Raw genomic sequence first — 16910 nt, 5'->3', positions numbered from 1 at the left:
GGGGTCCCGGGGGTCGGTGGGGCTGTGCGCCCACGGGAGCCGCGGGCTCGGTCCTGAGCGAGTCCCGCGGGACGGGGGAGACGCGGCCCCGGGGGGACCCACGCCGCGCGAACCGGCCCCGGCCTCCTGCCGAGCGCGACCCCCCGAGGGGGGCTCGGCACCGGGAGCCGCTGCGCTGCGGGAGGGGGCTCCGCGCCCACGCGAGCCGCCGCCGGGACACCCGGACGGGTCTGTGACGGCTGCTGGTACCGGAGGGGCGCGCCCAGAGGTCCCGGGCCGAGGGGGGGGGACGGGGGAGCGGGGCGGCTCCCACCCGGGGGCGCGGGTGGCCCCGAACCCCGCCGGCGCCGCCTCCTGCCCGGAGCCTTTGTCTGCACGGGGCGGCAGCGGCTGCGGGGCGGGAAGGGAGGGGAACGGGAAGGGAGGAGAAGGGACGGGGAAGGGACAGGGACGGGACGGGGACGCCGCCTGCCGAGCCCCTCTCGCCCCTCTCGCCCCGCTTTCCGTCGGCCGCGCTGTTGGGAGGGGGTGGAGGTCTCTGCCCCGGGGCGGGTGGGAGCCCCCGGCTCGGGACGGGGCTGCGGGTTCCGGGGCTGCCGCCGCCGCCGGGGCCCTCCCCGAGCCCAGCGCCGGGGCCGCTGCGGGCTCCCAGCAGCGGGGCAGCGGCAGCTCTGCCCGGGGTCTGCAGCGGGATGCTGTGCCCTGCAGGAGGGCTCGGGGCTGCCTCGGAGCGCTCCCGTGCCCAGGAGCTGCAGACGGGACCCTGCCCCGCTCCCAGGAGCACCAGCCCCACTTTCTTCCGCACAAAGCCTCCTCCCTTCCTTCCTGTCCTCGCTGCAGCTCACTCTGGGCTGTGGCGTCCCGCGGCTCTGGCTGAGCCCTGGCTGAGCCCTGCGGCCCCTCGGCTCCCAGCTCCGGGGGCCCGGAGGGACCCAGCGCGCCCTGGACAAGCCGCAGGAGCAGGGGGCGAGGAGCAGGGGGGAGAGGAGCAGGGGGGGGGCGTGAGTGCCAGCAGCACGGGGCCGTGCTGACATCCTCCACTTGCTGTGGCAGGACAACGCGCAGGAGGCCGCGGGTGCTGCGGAGGCTGCTTGGCCCCAGCAGGATGTCCCAGCCGCCCCCATTCACCCTCCACATCTCTGAGGACACCGAGAGCGATAAGTGAGTGCAGGCCTGCTTTGCTCTTCCACTCCCTGAGCCCTGCCCTCACTAGCCCTCAGTCTGTGGGATCCTGTGGGATCCTGCGGGATCCTGCAGCCTCAGCTGGGGGATGCAGCACGGCCCAGCTGCTGGGCAGCACCACCCGGCTTTGGGCTGCTGCTGGAGGCTTTCCCAGGGCTCCATCCCCAGCACCAGCGCCAGGCTGCTGGTTTCAGCTTGGTGTCCCCGCAGCCAGGAGCTGAGCCCGGACAATGAAGGAGCCCTGCACACCTCCTTCCGCCAGCTCATCCAGGAGCAGAGCAGCTTGGCAGAGGCGGGCACAGAGCTGGAGCTGCAGGAGAGGGGCAGAGGTAAAGCACAGCAGTCGCAGCGGGGGGTAGGATGGGGATAGCGTGTGTACCCAGGGCTGCCTGCTGTCCGCAGTCCCAGCTGGGGCAGCTGGGTTCACACCGCTGCCCCAGACAGAGCACTTGTGGGACCAGGCTGTACCAGCCTTTGGGGACACAGAGGAGCATCCCCAGGGATGGGGTACTGCAGGGAGGGTACGTGCCAGGGTGGGCACCCAACCTCTGGGCCCTGAGCACCCCAGCTCTCACCGCCCACATCCCCAGGCCACCTGGCCCCTCCAGATGCCTCTGCCTCTGCCTGGCTGGAGCCTGGGCAGGGCGAGCAGCACCCAGGAGACTCCACCACCCTGCGCATCCTCGCCAGCATGCCCAGCCGCACCATTGGTGAGTGCCGCCTGCCCTCCTGGCCACCCAGAGCCACCCTTGCCCGAGCTACATCGGGCTGGGAGCTCTCCTATCTGCTGTAGCATGCCCTGCTCTCCCTGCGGCCGCCCTCCCCAGTGTCCTGCTCCCACCCGCAGGGCGCAGCCGGGGGGCCATCATCTCCCAGTACTACAACCGCACCGCGCGGCTGCGGCGCCGGAGCAGCCGCCCGTCCCTGCAGCAGCTCAGCCGCACGGCGCGGCCCAGCCTGCGGCAGTACGACCTGGAGACCGACCCAGCCCGCGCCACGCTGGAAGGTGAGAGCTCCCTTTGTGGTGGGGGCAGGCAGAGCCGGGCATCATCCCTACACCAGGGCTCAGGATGGGCATGTCGCACCCCGGCCAGCTGTGTCCTACCGAGCCCCTTGTGCCCCCAGACAAGCGGAGCCTGCTGGCGAAGGAGCTGCTGAGCCTCTCACCCAGCCAGCGCAGCCACATGCTGCTCTCGGTGCCCCTCAGCCTGGCGGAGAAGCACGCCCTCCGGTAGGTCCCCCTCAGCCTCCTGCGGGTCCCGCAGATGGAGCTACCCCCTGACACCCCCCCTTTGCCGGGCAGGCGGGAGCTGAACGAGCAGAGGAGCCCCCTGGGGCTGCGTGCCCACCACACAGCCGCCCTGTCTCCCTGTGGGTGGTCCAAGGACTACATCACGCTCGTAAGTCCGAAGCATGGCGGCCGGCACAGCTAGAGCAGGCGGGTGGCAGGGGCTCTGCTGCCGCAGGGACCCCGGCCCCAGCACCCTCAGCAGGTTCCCTTTCCCCAGGGCTGCCGGCACCTCTGGTACAGGCTCCTCGCTCTGCTCCCCGCTGCACAGCCCTGGCACTACGCCCTGAAGCAGATCGGCGGCCGCTTCGGCTCCAGCGTCCTCTCCTACTTCCTCTTCCTCAAGACGCTCCTCATGTTCAACGTTTTCTCATTCCTCATCCTCCTGGTCTTTGTAGTTGCCCTGCAGGCTGCATATCCCCCGGCCAAAGCCAACCAGCAGTCCTTCACTGGCTTTGAGCTCCTCACCGGAGCGGTAAGCACCTCCAGCACATCACTGCCTGTGCCTCCCTGGACCAGGAGATGCTCCTAGCCCGGTCCCTGCCCTGCATCCCTACATCTCCCATCGTGGCCATGCCCTGGTCCCTGCCCTGCACCCCTGCTGCAGCAATGCCCTGGTTCCTGCCCTCGCACAGCCAGAGCCCGGGGCCCACCAGCACTGTGGGTGCGAAGGAGGGTGCCCGATGCTGCCCCGGGCTCTGTCCCCCTGTGGGCTGGGCAGGGAGCCACGGGCACCACCGAGGTCACCGTGGGCCTTGTTGTGCACTTCCCCGCAGGGCTACTTCACCCACTCGCTGCTGTACTACGGCTACTACAGCAACATCACCCTCAATGACCCCTCTGCCTCCAGCCTCAGTGGCAGCGTGCCCCCCCCTGCAGCCCCCCAGCTCCCCTACAACATGCCGCTGGCCTACCTGTTCACCGTTGGGGTCTCCTTCTTTGTCACCTGCATCCTGCTGGTGTACAGGTGAGTCGGCAGTGCCTCAGCCCTGCCGGCCACGTCCTGGCTGCCCAGCCCTGAGCCCCTGCCGCCAGCCCTTGCCCCCCTGCTGCAGCATGTACCACTCCTTCGGGGAGAGCTACCGTGTGGGCAGCTCTGCGGGGGACCTGGCCGTCAAAGTCTTCTGCGCCTGGGACTTCAAGGTGATCCAGAGGCGCTCGGTGAAGCTGCAATGCGAGAACATCTGCACCCAGCTGAAGGTGAGGAGCTGGGCTGGAGCTCAGTCCGTGTGCGCCCTGCGCCCCGTGGTGGGAAGGTGAAGGCATGCACAGGAGCCAGCTCAGGCCACGGGGCTCAGCTCCCCGCTGCCCGCTGCACAGGGGGTCCTGCAGCGTCGTGTTCACCCTGACCTTGTCTGCCACCCTCTGGGTCCCACCCCAGGATAAATTCTCGCACCGGGGTGGGTCTGGAACATGTTCTCAGCTGCCCCAGGCTGCTCAGCAGCTCCGCTGGCACTGCTGTCTTCCAGGAGCTGCTGGCCGAGCGGCGGTCCCGCTCCTGCCCCCTGAGCCTCTGCCAGCGACTGGGGCACGTGGCTGTCCTTCTCCTGGCCTGGGTCCTTTCGCTGAGCACGGTGCTGGGCTGCGTGGTGGCCGTGCACTACTTCTCGGAGCACATGCACGCGGTAAGCGCGGCCCCCACGCCGCACTGCAGCTCTGCCGGCCTGCCGTGCGGGGAGGAGGCAGGGCTCTCCAGGCTGACCTGGGGGGCACGGCAGCCGGAGGAGGCAGGGACAGCCCTGCTGCACCTCCCTCCTGCTGCCAACATTTGTGCTCACGGCTGGGCGCGGAGGGGCTGATCCCACGGCTGGCACAGCGAGCCCGAAGGCGCTGGGCTGCCAGCGGTTGCGCTCATCCAGGCGCCTGCTTGCCAGGTTCAGCAGGAGCACCGAGCTCTGGCGGGCAGCAGTTGGCAGCGGGAAGGCATCCTGCTGGTCCTGCCCCTCACCGTGTCGCTCCTCAACACGCTGATGCCCCATCTCTACAACTTGCTGGCGACATGGGAGAGGCAGGATTCCCCAGAGGTGGAGGTCTACGTGGCCATCTGCAGGTAGGCTGCCCGGGGATGGGGCAGGGGAGCCCCCCAGCCACAGGGAGAGGCCCTGGGGATGGAGGACCCCCCACATGTGGGGTTCAGCCCCTCTGTCTAGGGCTCAGGGCCTCCTGTCCCCGGTCCTGCTCTCCAGGAACCTCCTGCTGAAGATGGTGGTCCTCGGCCTGCTCTGCTACCAGTGGCTCAGCCGGAGAGTCGTCTGCTCCACCGAGGAGGTTGGCGCTGGCCAGCGACGTGGGGCAATGTGGGGCCAGGCTCTGCTGAGCAGAGCTGGCTGGGGATGAGCCCCCTGGGCTGCCCCTGGCCCAGGGAGTGTAGAGCAAAGCCAAGGCTGCCGTGCCAGCACCATCAGGGGTCTGGCAGCACAGGGTCTGCTGGGCAGCACTGCGGGCTCCTCTGGTGGGGAGAGGGGCAGTCAGCCAGGCAGGGACACCCTGAAGCTGGGACAGCCAGGGAGAGGTGTGTGGGAGAGGAAGAGGTCACCCAGCCCTTCACAGCCCATGGGGGAGCCGTGGCAGGGGAGAAACCTCCCTGTCTGCCTCGTACCACCCGTGTTTGTCTCCCCAGTGCTGGGAGACGTGTGTCGGGCAGGACCTGTATCGCTTCATGGTGATGGACTTCGTGTTCACGCTGCTGGACACCATCTTTGGGGAGCTGGTCTGGAGGTAACGTGCCCCAGGAGCGGTCCCCCCCCAGCACAGCCCCACTCTCCTGCTGGGGCGGCTCTGCGGCCACCAGAGAGTGAAGACCGGGTGCCCGACTTCTTGCAGCGGCTGTCAGAGCAGAGCTCCTCTCGTTTCCCAGGCTGATCTCAGAGAAGAGACTGAAGAGTAAGCAGAGGCCTGAGTTTGACATTGCCCAAAACGTGCTGGAGCTGATCTACGGGCAGACCCTGACCTGGTGAGACATCTTCAGCCTGATGTGGCTCGTCCACTGCTGGCAAATGCCACACGGGGCTGATACTGCCTGTGAGCCCTGCCTGCATACGGAGACCCCCACGCCAGCACGGGAAGGACAAGGGAAAGGCAGCAGCCTGGCAGACCGTGGTCAGAGCACTTGGTGCTGGCACTGTGCAGCCACACACACATACTAGGAGGTCTGGCCGTGGTGGGATGGGTGAAAGCCATCGGTGGAGTGTCCTGGTACCAGTCCAGTGTCACCTGCCCAGCTGGTGCCCTCCAGAGCTCTGGAGGAGGAGCAGGTTCTGGTGCACGTGCAGCCCCTCGTTTGTCCAAACCATAATGGCACTCGCTGCTCAGGGCTCCCCTCTGCAGCCCCCAGCCTTGCGCCACCCTGCACAACTCCCAGCCAGAGGAGGAGGTCGAGGTGTGTGCTGCTGCCTTTGCACTGGCAGCACAGCCGGCAGACAGGCTGTAAATGCACCAGGGGTCAGTGAACCCTCAGGTGCTGCCCAGCCCCGACCTGCAAGATGAGTCTCCAGGCACAGGCTGTGCAGCAAACCCAGCGCAGGGCATTGGGCGCTGGCTCTCTGCTTTGTGAAAGCCGGACCGCAGCTGGCATTGCTGTCCTGATCCTCTCGTGGCTCTGAGCACCGTTAGCCCCCATGGGGCTCAGTCCCATCTCCCTCTCTTCCAGGTTGGGTGTTCTCTTCGCACCGCTCCTGCCAGCTGTGCAGGTGCTGAAGCTGCTGCTGCTGTTCTACATCAAAAAGGTGCGTGCTACCCCCGCAGCTCCCGCTGCAGCCTCGCCGTGGGCAGTGCTGTCCTCACGTGAGGGCAGAAGTGTTGCTGGGGTCCCCCAGCTCAGCTGGCTGCTGGACGGGGGGACAGGAGGGCGCAGCTGCCCTGCGTTCACTCCTGGGGTCACTTCATGGGAGGCAGCAGCACGCAGCTCTCTGCTCCTTGTCCCCAGACCAGTCTGATGCAGAACTGCCGGTCCCCCAGCAAGCCCTGGCAAGCTTCTCGTATGAGCACTGTGTTCATCACCCTGCTCTGCTTCCCATCCTTCCTGGGCGCTGCCGTCTTCATCTCCTACACCATCTGGTCGTGAGTACCTGCCAGGCCGCAGGGCACAGAGCTGCCTGCTGCTAGGGGCAGCCCCAGCAAAGGAGAGGAGCCTGGGCAGACAGTGCCTGCTGCGCCCTGCCCACACGCAGGGTGCCCGACGCCCTGCGCAGGGCTGTGAGGTGGCGTCCCCAGCTGCGGGCACCGTCCCAGGCAGGGAAGTGCTGCCCTCTGCCAGTCACTGCGTGTGGCGTGGCAGCCCTTGGTGTGTGCCCACTTCTCCCAGCCCAGTCATTCCCAGATGCTCCTCAGTGCTGGGCAAGGGGATGAGGCCCCCCCCCGGCCCCCCCCCCCCCCCCCCGCTGGGAGCAGGGCAAGGCTTGGCCCCTGGAGGGCTGTAAGCCTGCTCCGAGAGCCAGGACAGCGCCCTGAGCCAGCCGGGCTGCCCAGAACCCAACAATCCCCCGCTCAACAGCATCCGACTGACCCCACTGCTCTGTCCACTCAGAGTGAAGCCGTCAGAAACCTGTGGCCCCTTCCAGGGGCTGGAAACCATCTACAAGTCTGTGAATGTCTGGGCAAAGTTGCTGGAGGAGTCCAGCCCCAACATCACCTGGCTCACCTGGATCCACCAGTACCTGGTGGAGAACACCTTCTTCCTGTTCTTCCTGTCCGGGGTGCTGCTGTGAGTATGGGGAGAACCCGAGGCTGAAACCTGCGCCCGCATTTTGTGGGTCGCGCTGTCACTGCCGTGGCCCTGGCAGTTGGGGTGTCCCTCCTGGCCCAGGGCAGGGGTGCAGCCTCCCAGCCCCCAGGACCTGTCGGTGCCACCACCCTCATCGTGCCTGTCATTGCAGAGCCGTGACCTACTTCAACATCCAGGTGGTGAGAGGCCAGCAGAGGATCATCTGCCTGCTGAAGGAGCAGATTACAAACGTGCGTGAGCTCTGCCTGCTGCCCTGCGGGCTCTGAGCCCCCGGCCCCTGCAGCCCCCAGCCCCGGGGCAGCTGGATCCGGGCTCCAGCCCTACCAGTGCTGCTGCCTCCGAGGTGCTAGAGCACATCCCACAGGGCTGCTCACTGCGGCATCTCTGCTGTTGCAGGAGGGAGAAGATAAAATATTTCTCATTCAGAAGCTTCACTCCATTTGCAAGCAGAAAGAGGGATGTGCCTGAGTCCCAGGTAAGGCCCATAAAAAGGGGAGAGGCAGCTGTCAGGGTGCTAGGGGTCATCAGGGTGGGGGGCTCACCCCGTTCCCTGACCCTCAGCATCTCACAGAGACTGCCTCTCTTCTCTTAGTGTCACAGTCCCCAGGAAGGAGCAAGACAGACGGGGACAGCTCACTGCCAGAGGCTGGATTTGGCCACTCTTTGTAAGCTACCACAGCACGGCACTGGAAACAGCGTGGCCTGGCGTGCCGGGGAAGCTTTCTCTCCACTGGCCTGCAGTGGCCAAGGATTGACTTGGGCATGCCACCCAACACCTCCCCGGGGATGCTGCGGCACAGGGCTGGGGGCACTGCCCCCAGGGACACGGCAGGCACAGCAGGACCGAGGACAGGACCAGAGCCCTAGTGCTGTGTCCGGGGACACAGCTGCCCGTGGGGCTGGCTTGCAGCAGAGCCCTGTTTGTAAACAACTCTCCTCCTGCCGTCAGCCCGGCCAGCCCCAAAAGCAGCTTCTGGACTGCTTCCAGCAGCCTTTAGCAATGTGGACCGTGAGGTTTTCTGCCTCGGGAAGGGGACCAGCAGCATCCTGTCCCCACGGCAGCGAGGCCGGGGGCTGCCAGGCACCACTGCAGCTCCCAGGACAAGCGCAGCCGGCAGCCGCCTTCCCGGTGAGCGGCTCAGGACAAACCACGGTGCTGCCCAGCGCTGCCTGGGCAGGGACACAGGCTCTGTGTGGGGACAGCGTGCCAAGGGACCATTAAAGGGTGCTCCTGCAGCTCGGGGTGCGTGCCTGAGCTCTGTGGGAGGCTGGAGCTCTGCCTCCGGGGGCTGTCTGCCTCCCCGGCGCGGCGCCGGCACCCCCCGGGGGACAGGCACCCGCTGCCGGCTGCGGGCCGAGCCCCCGCAGCCCGTTATCGGTGCGGGCAAGGACACGGCAGCCGCTTATCGGCCTCGCCAGGTCGCCGCCGCCGCCCCTCCCCCGGAGCCCGGGGCGGAGCCGGGCCGCGCCTTGGCCCCGGTGCGGAGCCGGGCCTCAGGCCTTGAGGCGTCCCGGGAGCGGGCCGGGCCGGGCCGGGGCGGTGGGAGGAAGGGGAGGGGGGGGGGGGGGTCGCTGCGATGGCGGTTGGGCCGCTGCACCTCAACGGGTGGAGGTAGGGGGCACCGGGGGGGGGGGGCGCGGGGGCCCCGGGGGGGCTGGGCCCGGAACCAGGGCCCGGCGGGCCCCGGGCGGCCCGGGCCGGGGGGGGGGGGGGGTGTCTAGAGAACGGGGTGGGCTGGGGACGCTGGGACAAGGCCGGCAATGGGCCGGGGAGGCTGAGGGGGGCGAGACCGGGAACGGGCCGGGGATACCGGGAGGCCGGGAGCGGCCATGGCTGGGCCTGGGGCGGGCCCCAGCCGTCGCGGCCCCCGCTCAGGCGCTTTCCTTCCCCGGGCAGGTCGGGGGCTCCCAACGGCACCGCGAAGCGTGAGTACGGGCACCGGGACGGCACCGGGACGGGACCGGGGTGGGACCGGGGCGGCCCGACCCCAGCCTGGGGGCGCAGCGCTGCGGCCTCGCCCGCCGCCCCCCCCGCAGCAGCCCCTCGGCACTGAACACGAGCTCCGCGGCCGGCAGCGATGCTGCGGCAGGGCGGGCGGCCTCTTGCCATCGCCAGCTTCCTGTTCCCTTTCAGCTTTCAGCTTTGAGAAGGTTTCTGACTTCGTGCGGAAGTACTGCGGCATGGCGTTGCCCTTCAGAAAGCAGCCCGGGTTCTGCCTGCGGGTCGGCGGCCTGGAGGGGACCTTTCACGAGGGGCAGGACGAGCTGCTGCAGTGGTGCCAGGAGCTCTACCTGCCGCAGCCCACCCGGATGGCCATGGTGGGCACGGTGGATGACGTGCCCTGCCTGGCCACGGGGCAGCAGCTCATCATCCTGATCGCAGAGAGTGGCGAGGTGTATGCCTACGAGGAGGAGACGCTGCACAAGGTGGCCAAGAGCTTCCCCGAGTTCTTGGAGATAGGGCTGCAGCTCCTGGGGAAGGAGGTCTACCACTGCGGAGAGTACATAGTGCCACTGGTAAGCTGGACTGTCAGGGAAGAAATCTGCAGTTCTTGCCTTGGAAAGATGCAGCCTGAGTTTGCTGGCGTGCCTGGGTCTGCCATGCCATTGATCCCACCTGCTTCAGTTCCTAACAGCTCCCTGTTTCTTCCAACAGGACGAGGAGGAGCGGGACAAAGACCCAACAATCCAGAAGATCAGACAGAATGTCAACGAATTCATTGCGAAAGGAGAGGAAGAATTCCATAGTCTCCTGGCCTTACTGGAGAGCAAGCCTGCTGTTGCTTGTTAAAACTGTGTATGGGACAGGAGGGAGATGTGGGGAAACGTACTTCCAAATCTTGGTATTGTAAAATTGCATTTCTTAAATGTTTCAGTGGTTTCAAACTGCATTCTAAGGTATAAGTCTTTTTGGGCAAATGTCAACTCACTCTGGAAGCTTTCCATTGATTAAAGAATTTAAAATGTGTGTGGCTTTTGATGTGTTCTGTTTTATCTATGTTAAGAGCTTGACAAATGGTTTGGTCTCTCTGATGCCAGCCAGATTTCAGGCCTACTAAGAGGGGCTGCTCCAGCCTCCCCATCTGGAAGCTGGTGACAGAACAAAGAGAGGCTTCAAGAATTACTTCATGCTGCCTGACAAAGTGTGTAACAAACAGTGGAGCTTAACCCATCCTTGTCTCAGAACAGGCGACTCCAGCGGAGCCAGGGCTGTGCCTCTGTCCTGGAGGCAGCCCGCTCCAGCTGCCAGCAGCAGACTCCCTCATTTAACGCCCCCCTGCTCAGGGTTGGAGTGGGTTTTGAGCATTGCTCCCACTTCAGATGCCCGCTGTGCCTACAGCTGGGGCAAACCTGCGGCTCCCTGTGGAGCTGTGTCTGCCACCGGGAGTGGGAGCAGGGCCTGCAGCTGTCTGGGCAGCAGGTTACAGCAGTTTGCAAGGGAGTGCTTTTATCTCTTGAAGACACGTTGGCAGTGCGATAAGCCAGGCTGCATGAGGATGTCATCGCTTTGAGATCTCCATGGCGCATCCGGGGCACGAACGGTTGGGATCCCTGCCACTTGCGTGAGCAGTTTGCCTCAGCTCTGTGCCCATACTAACAACTTTTCAGCATTTTGTGTGTCACCGGTGCCAGGGGAGCAGCTAGTCCACAGGAGTGACCTCAGGGGGACACCCTGAGGCACAGTCATCCCTGCTAACCAGGAAGGCTCGTTAGCTCGCGTTCAGTTGTCTCTATCTCCTGGGCAGCCACCCCCCCCCCCCTTCCTGGCTTTCCGTGCTGCCAGCACCCACACACTCCCCCGACCACTGCAGTGCAGCCTCTGAAAGGCTCCGTGCCTCTGAGGAGCCCCATGACAGCTGCCCACCCTGCTGACAGTGGGGGCCAAGGTCTCTGGCCCCAGCGAGCCCCCACCCGGGCACTGGTGGAGCTGAACTCTCCTGCTCCCCACTCCCAGGGCTTGGTGCTCCAGCACAATGGCATGGTGGGCACCGGCTGCCTGTCCCCACACGGAAGCTCTGAGCATTCAGGCTTGAGTTTCGTTTCTGGAGAAATGAAAGTGGAAGCAAGAGTCCTGCCCCTCCCTTGCACAGCTCTTCCCTCTCGCACTCCAGCAGTGCAGTACAATTGGAGAAGCCACTGTGCCAGCAGCAGGGTGAGAAGCACCAGGTTCAAGCAAACCCTGGTGGGATTCCTCAGGCTGGGACTAGGGTAGGAGTGCTTGCACCAAGCGCTGGTGGCAGTGCAGGGAACTTGGCATCATTAAGACAGCGTACCCTACACTGAGTTCTGCGGCTCAAGCACTTGAAGGCAGCACAGACTCCAAGGATTCTTTGCTTCTGCCAGGTAAGTGCTGTTGCTTGTAAGTAAGCAAGCTGTCTGCCTCCCCTGCAGACAGGCCCCTCGGGAGCAGGAAACCATCCCCAGACCCACCCAGGGAAGCCCTCCTGGGCTTGCAGCCCACTGGCAAGTTTCCCCTTGCAGCTGAAGGTGGAGGAATGCCAAGGCAGCCTCCCCAGAGCGAAACTGCTCACTCGGCCCCGGGGCTGCAGCAGCTGTGCTGATGGCTTGCTCTCGGGGAAGGTGCCCTCAGGTGTCTGCTCCAGCTGCTGCCTCTGGCTGGGAGCAGCCCCGGGACCCCCAGCCACGCACCGCATGGTGCTGCCTGAGCAAGCAGCCGGCACCCCGGCTCCTGCCCGGTGCACCATGCCCCAGGGGCACAGGTGCAGGAGCTGGCCAGTCTCAGAGGGGTGACCCGGCTTCCTGCCCTTCCAGCACAGCAGAGTTCTGCTGGCTGTTTTCCTAGAGCCCTGCGGACCAGGACACAACCACTGCAGTACCAGGCTTCGTGTCCCCGATGGACTCCTTGCACCAAAACCAGGTGTGTGAGCACTGCCCCTTCTCTCCAGGAGGCAAGGGGAGACATTCTCCCACGTAGTATCTCGGCCAGCAGGTACCAGTGGTGCCATCTTCAGATGCTGAGGGACATCCCAAGCCCATGCAGTGCCCTGCTCAGTGGCCACGGCATGTGGGATGCTGGGGAGCAGCCTGGTGCGTGGCACTGCCACTGGCGCACCCAAGCCTCTGCAGTGCTGGACTTGGCTTCACGTGCCGTTGGGCGTGCAGAGGGGCTGGGCCCCCGCGTGGGTCCTGCAGTGCACACCAGTCCCCGGGGCAGGCAGCAAATACGCACGGTGTGGCCACCAGCCCGTGGCAAGCTCTGCTCCCATGCCTGCCCGCACCTCGGAGCCACGCTCCTCGCAGAGCCGCACCACCAAGCCTCCTCTTCCTCCCGCAGGGCCCTGGCCGTGCTCCAGCGCAGGACGCTCAGAGGTAAGGCTGAGCCTCGCCTCCCCTCTCCCCCGCTCGCCAGCAGCCACCCCCAGCCCAGCTATACCCCAGGGGGACGAGCGCTCACCCCACAGCCTGGAGCAGCCCCGGCACTGCTGCCACTCGCTCCTCTGTGCTCCAGCAGGATGTTGGCGGAGCAAGAGGAGCGTCGTAAAAGCCGATTGCAGATCAGCGGGCATCTCTTCATCAAGCGGTTCTTGATTTTGCTGAATGAGAAGCAGCTGGCCGAAGACATCAAAAAGCAATACATAGAAAAGGTCAGCACCGCCACCGCTGTCCTCCCCACCCATCCGTGGCCAGCCTCTGCACGGCTGCAGGTCCCAGCTGGGGTGGGGGCAGCGCTGTCGGCAAAGCCACTGCGGCAGCCGGCACCCAAGGGGGGGGGAGCTGCCCCGTGCCGGGGCCGGCCACCGAACGTCTGCAGGGAAAGGGGCAGGAGCCCCAGGCCAGAGGCACTGCTCCTGGTTTGAGCAGGGAGCTGGTGCCCAGAGCGGAGAAGCTGTTTGGAGCATGGGCAAGCAGGAAGGGGCAGCAGGGGAGGCAAGGGGCTGGGGGCAGCGGGCAGCCGCAGCCAGGCAGGCCGGCGTGGGGGCTCTGCAGCTGCGTTCCAGGCACAGCTCAGTGCCGGGGTCTCCACTCACCAGGTGCTGCACGCGGTGTTCTTCTTCGGAAGGGTGCACAAGAGGATGGTGAAACCCACTGACTTCCTAGGGCCCAGGATTTACCAGAGTCTGCGGGCGAAGTTCCCCAGACCGTTCGAACAGTACGACACCCACCTCCCTGGCCTGACACCCTACTCCATCCTGCTGCAGTTCGTGAGTATCCCCACACGTGCACGGCTCCGGAGGTGGCTCCCTTGGAGCTGGGCGTTCAGTCCCGGGGCTGGGACAGGACGGACGGTGTGACAAACCCAGCAGAGCCGTGGGGAGGCCCAGGGAACGCACCCTCCCAGCAAGCAGGACGGGCAGGGCAAGGGCTCAGCCGCTGGGAGAGACACTCCTCCAGGCGGTGACGTTCCCATGTGTTTGTGCAGCTGCTGCCCCAAACCCTGCACGCTGACTTTGGTTGGCCACTCACTGGCTTTGTTGGGCACTGCTTTGACTATTTAGTGGCTGGGTCATTTCCCTCAGAACAGCCTTACACACCTCCACCAGCATTTAGCCTTTATGACAAGCTCTTTTTCCAGTGGAACCAATCCTGCTCCAAAGGCAGGCTGCCACTAGACAGCATTTCAACAGACAAGCAGACGCTCTCTCATGCCCAAGGCCAACCCAACATCCTTACTGTTTCGCTGAATGTCCCCCATTTTGTTGTCAGAACCCTTCTTGTAGAAGTTTCTCTCTCAAACTTTCCAAGCCACCGTGAGCTGTACTGACCAGCTGGTGCGGAACGGACTCAGGGGGACAGAGGACAATTTCTGAGTTTGTCTTTAAACCCCACGCTCATCCCCTTCTCTTGCAGAGTGTCGTTTCCTGGGGAATGAAAGAGACAGGGAGGGGTCTATACCAAGCGCTGTGTCTGTTCCCAGGGCACTGAAGTAGCAGGCTGCAGCACCCAAGAGCAAATGGAGTCTTTCTTGCGTGACTTTAACAACACTCTGCAAAACGAATTACAGCAAGAAGCCAACCTGAAGCCCAGTGAGTTCGTCTTCAGAGCTGCAATTGTTGCTTTCAGCATCTACAGAGACCCCGAGGATGGAGCAGCCCCCCCTCTCTTTTACGGAGCATCCCTGTCCTGCAGCGGGCTGCTGGAGAGGAAGATCATGATTGACATCCTGTGCATAAAGACGTGGCACAAGGCGGTGGCGTTCGCGGTGCACCACGGGGAGCACGATCTGGCCATTGTGTTCCCTGACAAGGTACAGTGCCGGGCCTTCTACTACAGGCACGGAGCCTTCATGGAAAAGCAGCCCTGCGTGAAATGCAGGGAGATGTTCCACGTTGACTTCCAGCCACCCGCAGACGGCACCAGGGAAAATTCCCAATGGCCATACGGTAACTGTGCCGAGAACGAGAGCCTGAGCAAGCTGCTGCAGGGCATCCCGGGGCTGCAGGAGAGGGTTGTCTCGACACACACTCCCCCCCAGCCAAACACCTATCAGGCCATAGAGCAAGAATTTACAGACAGCATAGAAAGCAGTTTTAGAAATCACCTTGTCCAGTTGCTTCAGGAAAATAATTTATTTTCTTATCATCCTCTGCAACTCTTTTGAGCCCAGGTGAGTGCTGGAGAGGTAGCCGCGGGCTGGTACTTGCTGCAGCTCACGAGACACCGACTGCAGCACCCCTGCAGCTCCGCCTGCCCCCACCCATGAACTCCCGCAGACCCCCACCTTCGCACAGCCTCCCCGGGCCACCTTGCTGCACTCTGGCTGGTGCAACACACGCGGGGCCACAGCAGTCAGGAGCGCTGCGTGCATGCAGCCCCAGCCCAGGCTCCCAGCCCCACTGACCCAAGCACTAGGACTGCTCTTGCAGAAGGTACCAGCACAGCCCCAGCAGGAGGGCAGGAAAGCCTTCTCGCCCTGCCTTTATGTTGCTTCCAAAACCAGGCTGTGTGCTCACAGGAGAGTCTGGACAGGACACAGAAGAGGCAAAAGAGCAGCCTCTGAATGGCACGAGGCAGCCCAGCTACGTGTCTGCAAACTGCGCAGCGACGGGGTATCCGTTTGCTCCTTGCTAGACTCAGCAGCACAGGGCTCTGCTTTTAATCTGTGTAAATAAAGATGTTAATGTGATTTTCAATTACTTACCTGATGATTTGCAACTGAAACTATTCATTTGAGAAGCCCCCTCCTTTCACCTTTGTGTAGATCCAGACTGCTCTGCTCTCAGGCACAGGAGCTGCATCTTCCTCGTGACACAAGCAGCCAGCAGGGTGGGCGCATGCAGCACGCCCTCGGTCGGGCTTTGCTTGCAGGGGCTCGAAGCCTGGAGCAGGCAGGAGGAAGGGGCATCTGGCGGTGGACTGCTCTGGCATCCGAAAGAAGAGCAGGCGTCGAGGCAGCCCCGCAGAGGTGCTGCAGAGTTGCAGGCAGGAGAGCTCAGAGGCAGAGCTCTGCTGCAGACATGGTTAAGGACGGCTTGCTGCAGGAGCATGGCCTGAGAGTCCTGCTCACCCCCTCCCTGAGAGGCCACAGTTTCCATCCAGGGAAGTCCGGACACGGAGGTGGAAGTTTCACAGTTTTACAGTAAAGTCCTAAAGGGCTGCCACAGGCAACGTCCTAAGGAGCTGCCCCCTGCCATCAGGGGGCAGGACAGGGCAGGTCAGCTGGGGTCCCTGAAGGTGTCCTTCAGCCACTGCAGGACGTCGGACAGCCCGGTGCCGTCACGCGCGCTGGCCTCCAGAATCGTGATGGGCTGCGTAGCGCAGGAGACGATGTCTTGCATGCGGAACAGCGACTTCATCTCCACCAGCGACATGTAGCAGGGCAGATCACTGCATACAGAGGGGGCACCGTGTTAGCCACCACCTTCGGTCCTGCCCTCCCAGCACCCCGCAGACCAGGCCCGAAGGCTGCGGCACAGCACCGCTGCCACCCCGCGGAACCGGGCGGCTTCCCGGGGCATCGCCCTTCGGAAGTGCCACGGGAGCTCCCCGCCCCTCCCCAGCGCCCCTCTTTACATCTTGTTGAAGAGGATCAGCACGGGCACGGCGGCAAGCTGCTCGGCAGACAGCAGGGCCAGCAGCTGGACGCAGGACGAGGACACCTGGGTGGGGTTGGCGGCGTCGATCACGAACTGCAGAGGGAAGGGGGAGGCTCCGTGGGGGCGTCCCGGGGCGCCCCTCGGGGGGGCGGGTTGGGGCAGGGAGCCCGGGCCCCCCCGCGCCCCTCGGGCCGGGGCTCACCATCACGGCGCCGCACTCCCCGTAGTAGCTGGGCCAGATGGGGCCCATGCAGCCGCCCAGCTCCCGCACCGTCACCTTCGGCGGCAGCGGCAGCTCCGTCAGGTTGGTGCCCACCTGCGGGAACCGGACACGGCGGGGTCGGGCCGGGGCCGGGGCCGAACCCGAACGGCACCGGGACCCGGCGCGGCCCGCCCCGACCTACCGTGGGCAGCGTGGCCGGGGGCTCGCCCAGCTCCTTGGCCCCGTCCCGGGAGCTCAGCTGTGCCGGCGCGTTAAGGACGGGTACGGAGGGGCGGGGGGGGCGCGCCACCGGACCGGGACCCCCCCGGGACCCCCCCGTACCCCCGCCCCGCCCCGCGCGGATATGCCGGAGCCGCTTCCCCAGCAGGCTCTTGCCGACGCCCGCGGCGCCCAGCAGCAGGCAGCCGCCCCCGCGCCGCCCCGCCGCCGCCATCGCCGCCCCGCCCGCCGGAAGCGGCGTCGCCCGCCCCGCCGGAAGGCGGAAGAAGCGGAAGGCGG

General features: G+C 65.2%; 4 protein-coding genes and 1 long non-coding RNA gene across 10 annotated transcripts in view; 2 read left to right on the top strand and 3 right to left on the bottom strand.

The window, feature by feature from the left end:
* The window catches only part of SYNGR2 (synaptogyrin 2), a 3056-nt gene extending 2022 nt beyond the window's left edge, over window positions 1–1034 (bottom strand). The window contains exon 1 of the mRNA XM_035312584.1: window positions 846–1034. Within this exon, the coding sequence (XP_035168475.1) occupies window positions 846–1034 (189 nt within the window). The remainder of the gene's footprint in view (window positions 1–845) is intronic.
* TMC6 (transmembrane channel like 6) lies at window positions 21–8094 on the top strand. 3 transcript variants are annotated; one of them, XM_035312602.1, is made up of 21 exons: window positions 21–245; window positions 1054–1161; window positions 1393–1511; window positions 1773–1892; window positions 2030–2188; window positions 2308–2413; window positions 2486–2582; window positions 2691–2945; window positions 3247–3437; window positions 3526–3670; window positions 3940–4095; window positions 4345–4520; window positions 4657–4738; window positions 5091–5188; window positions 5328–5423; window positions 6120–6195; window positions 6396–6529; window positions 6996–7172; window positions 7345–7423; window positions 7590–7668; window positions 7786–8094. In XM_035312602.1, the coding sequence occupies exons 2-20, from the start codon at window positions 1106–1108 to the stop codon at window positions 7659–7661; spliced, it is 2394 nt and encodes a 797-aa protein (XP_035168493.1). In that variant the 5' UTR covers window positions 21–245; window positions 1054–1105; the 3' UTR covers window positions 7662–7668; window positions 7786–8094. The 3 variants fall into 3 exon arrangements, with proteins under 3 accessions (XP_035168493.1, XP_035168492.1, XP_035168494.1); XM_035312601.1 differs by having other exon boundaries at window positions 21–264; XM_035312603.1 differs by lacking the exon at window positions 21–245 and having other exon boundaries at window positions 1049–1161; window positions 1393–1512; window positions 1761–1892; window positions 7786–8093.
* Window positions 8095–10764: 2670 nt separating this feature from the next.
* Window positions 10765–15328, top strand: LOC118158044. 3 transcript variants are annotated; one of them, XM_035312606.1, is made up of 6 exons: window positions 10765–11537; window positions 11967–12072; window positions 12490–12524; window positions 12667–12799; window positions 13187–13357; window positions 14071–15328. In XM_035312606.1, the coding sequence occupies exons 2-6, from the start codon at window positions 12049–12051 to the stop codon at window positions 14752–14754; spliced, it is 1047 nt and encodes a 348-aa protein (XP_035168497.1). In that variant the 5' UTR covers window positions 10765–11537; window positions 11967–12048; the 3' UTR covers window positions 14755–15328. The 3 variants fall into 3 exon arrangements, with proteins under 3 accessions (XP_035168497.1, XP_035168495.1, XP_035168496.1); XM_035312604.1 differs by having other exon boundaries at window positions 12664–12799; XM_035312605.1 differs by lacking the exon at window positions 10765–11537 and having other exon boundaries at window positions 11675–12072; window positions 12664–12799.
* LOC118158048 lies at window positions 13699–14284 on the bottom strand. Its single transcript, XR_004746775.1, has 2 exons — window positions 14170–14284; window positions 13699–14014 (listed from the first exon to the last, which is right to left on the bottom strand). It is a non-coding gene; the product is annotated as an uncharacterized LOC118158048 (long non-coding RNA).
* Window positions 15329–15711: 383 nt separating the features above from the next.
* Window positions 15712–16882, bottom strand: ARL16 (ADP ribosylation factor like GTPase 16). 2 transcript variants are annotated; one of them, XM_035312607.1, is made up of 5 exons: window positions 16758–16882; window positions 16594–16652; window positions 16392–16505; window positions 16167–16282; window positions 15712–15980 (listed from the first exon to the last, which is right to left on the bottom strand). In XM_035312607.1, the coding sequence occupies exons 1-5, from the start codon at window positions 16843–16845 to the stop codon at window positions 15809–15811; spliced, it is 549 nt and encodes a 182-aa protein (XP_035168498.1). In that variant the 5' UTR covers window positions 16846–16882; the 3' UTR covers window positions 15712–15808. The 2 variants fall into 2 exon arrangements, with proteins under 2 accessions (XP_035168498.1, XP_035168499.1); XM_035312608.1 differs by lacking the exon at window positions 16594–16652 and having other exon boundaries at window positions 16788–16821.
* Between the last annotated feature and the right edge of the window lie 28 nt (window positions 16883–16910).

Source organism: Oxyura jamaicensis (genome assembly GCF_011077185.1).
Source record: "Oxyura jamaicensis isolate SHBP4307 breed ruddy duck chromosome 18 unlocalized genomic scaffold, BPBGC_Ojam_1.0 oxy18_random_OJ166, whole genome shotgun sequence".
Classification (NCBI taxonomy): domain Eukaryota; kingdom Metazoa; phylum Chordata; class Aves; order Anseriformes; family Anatidae; genus Oxyura; species Oxyura jamaicensis.
The sequence above is the reverse complement of the archived record's forward strand: the minus strand, read 5'-3'. Positions and strand labels throughout refer to the sequence as shown.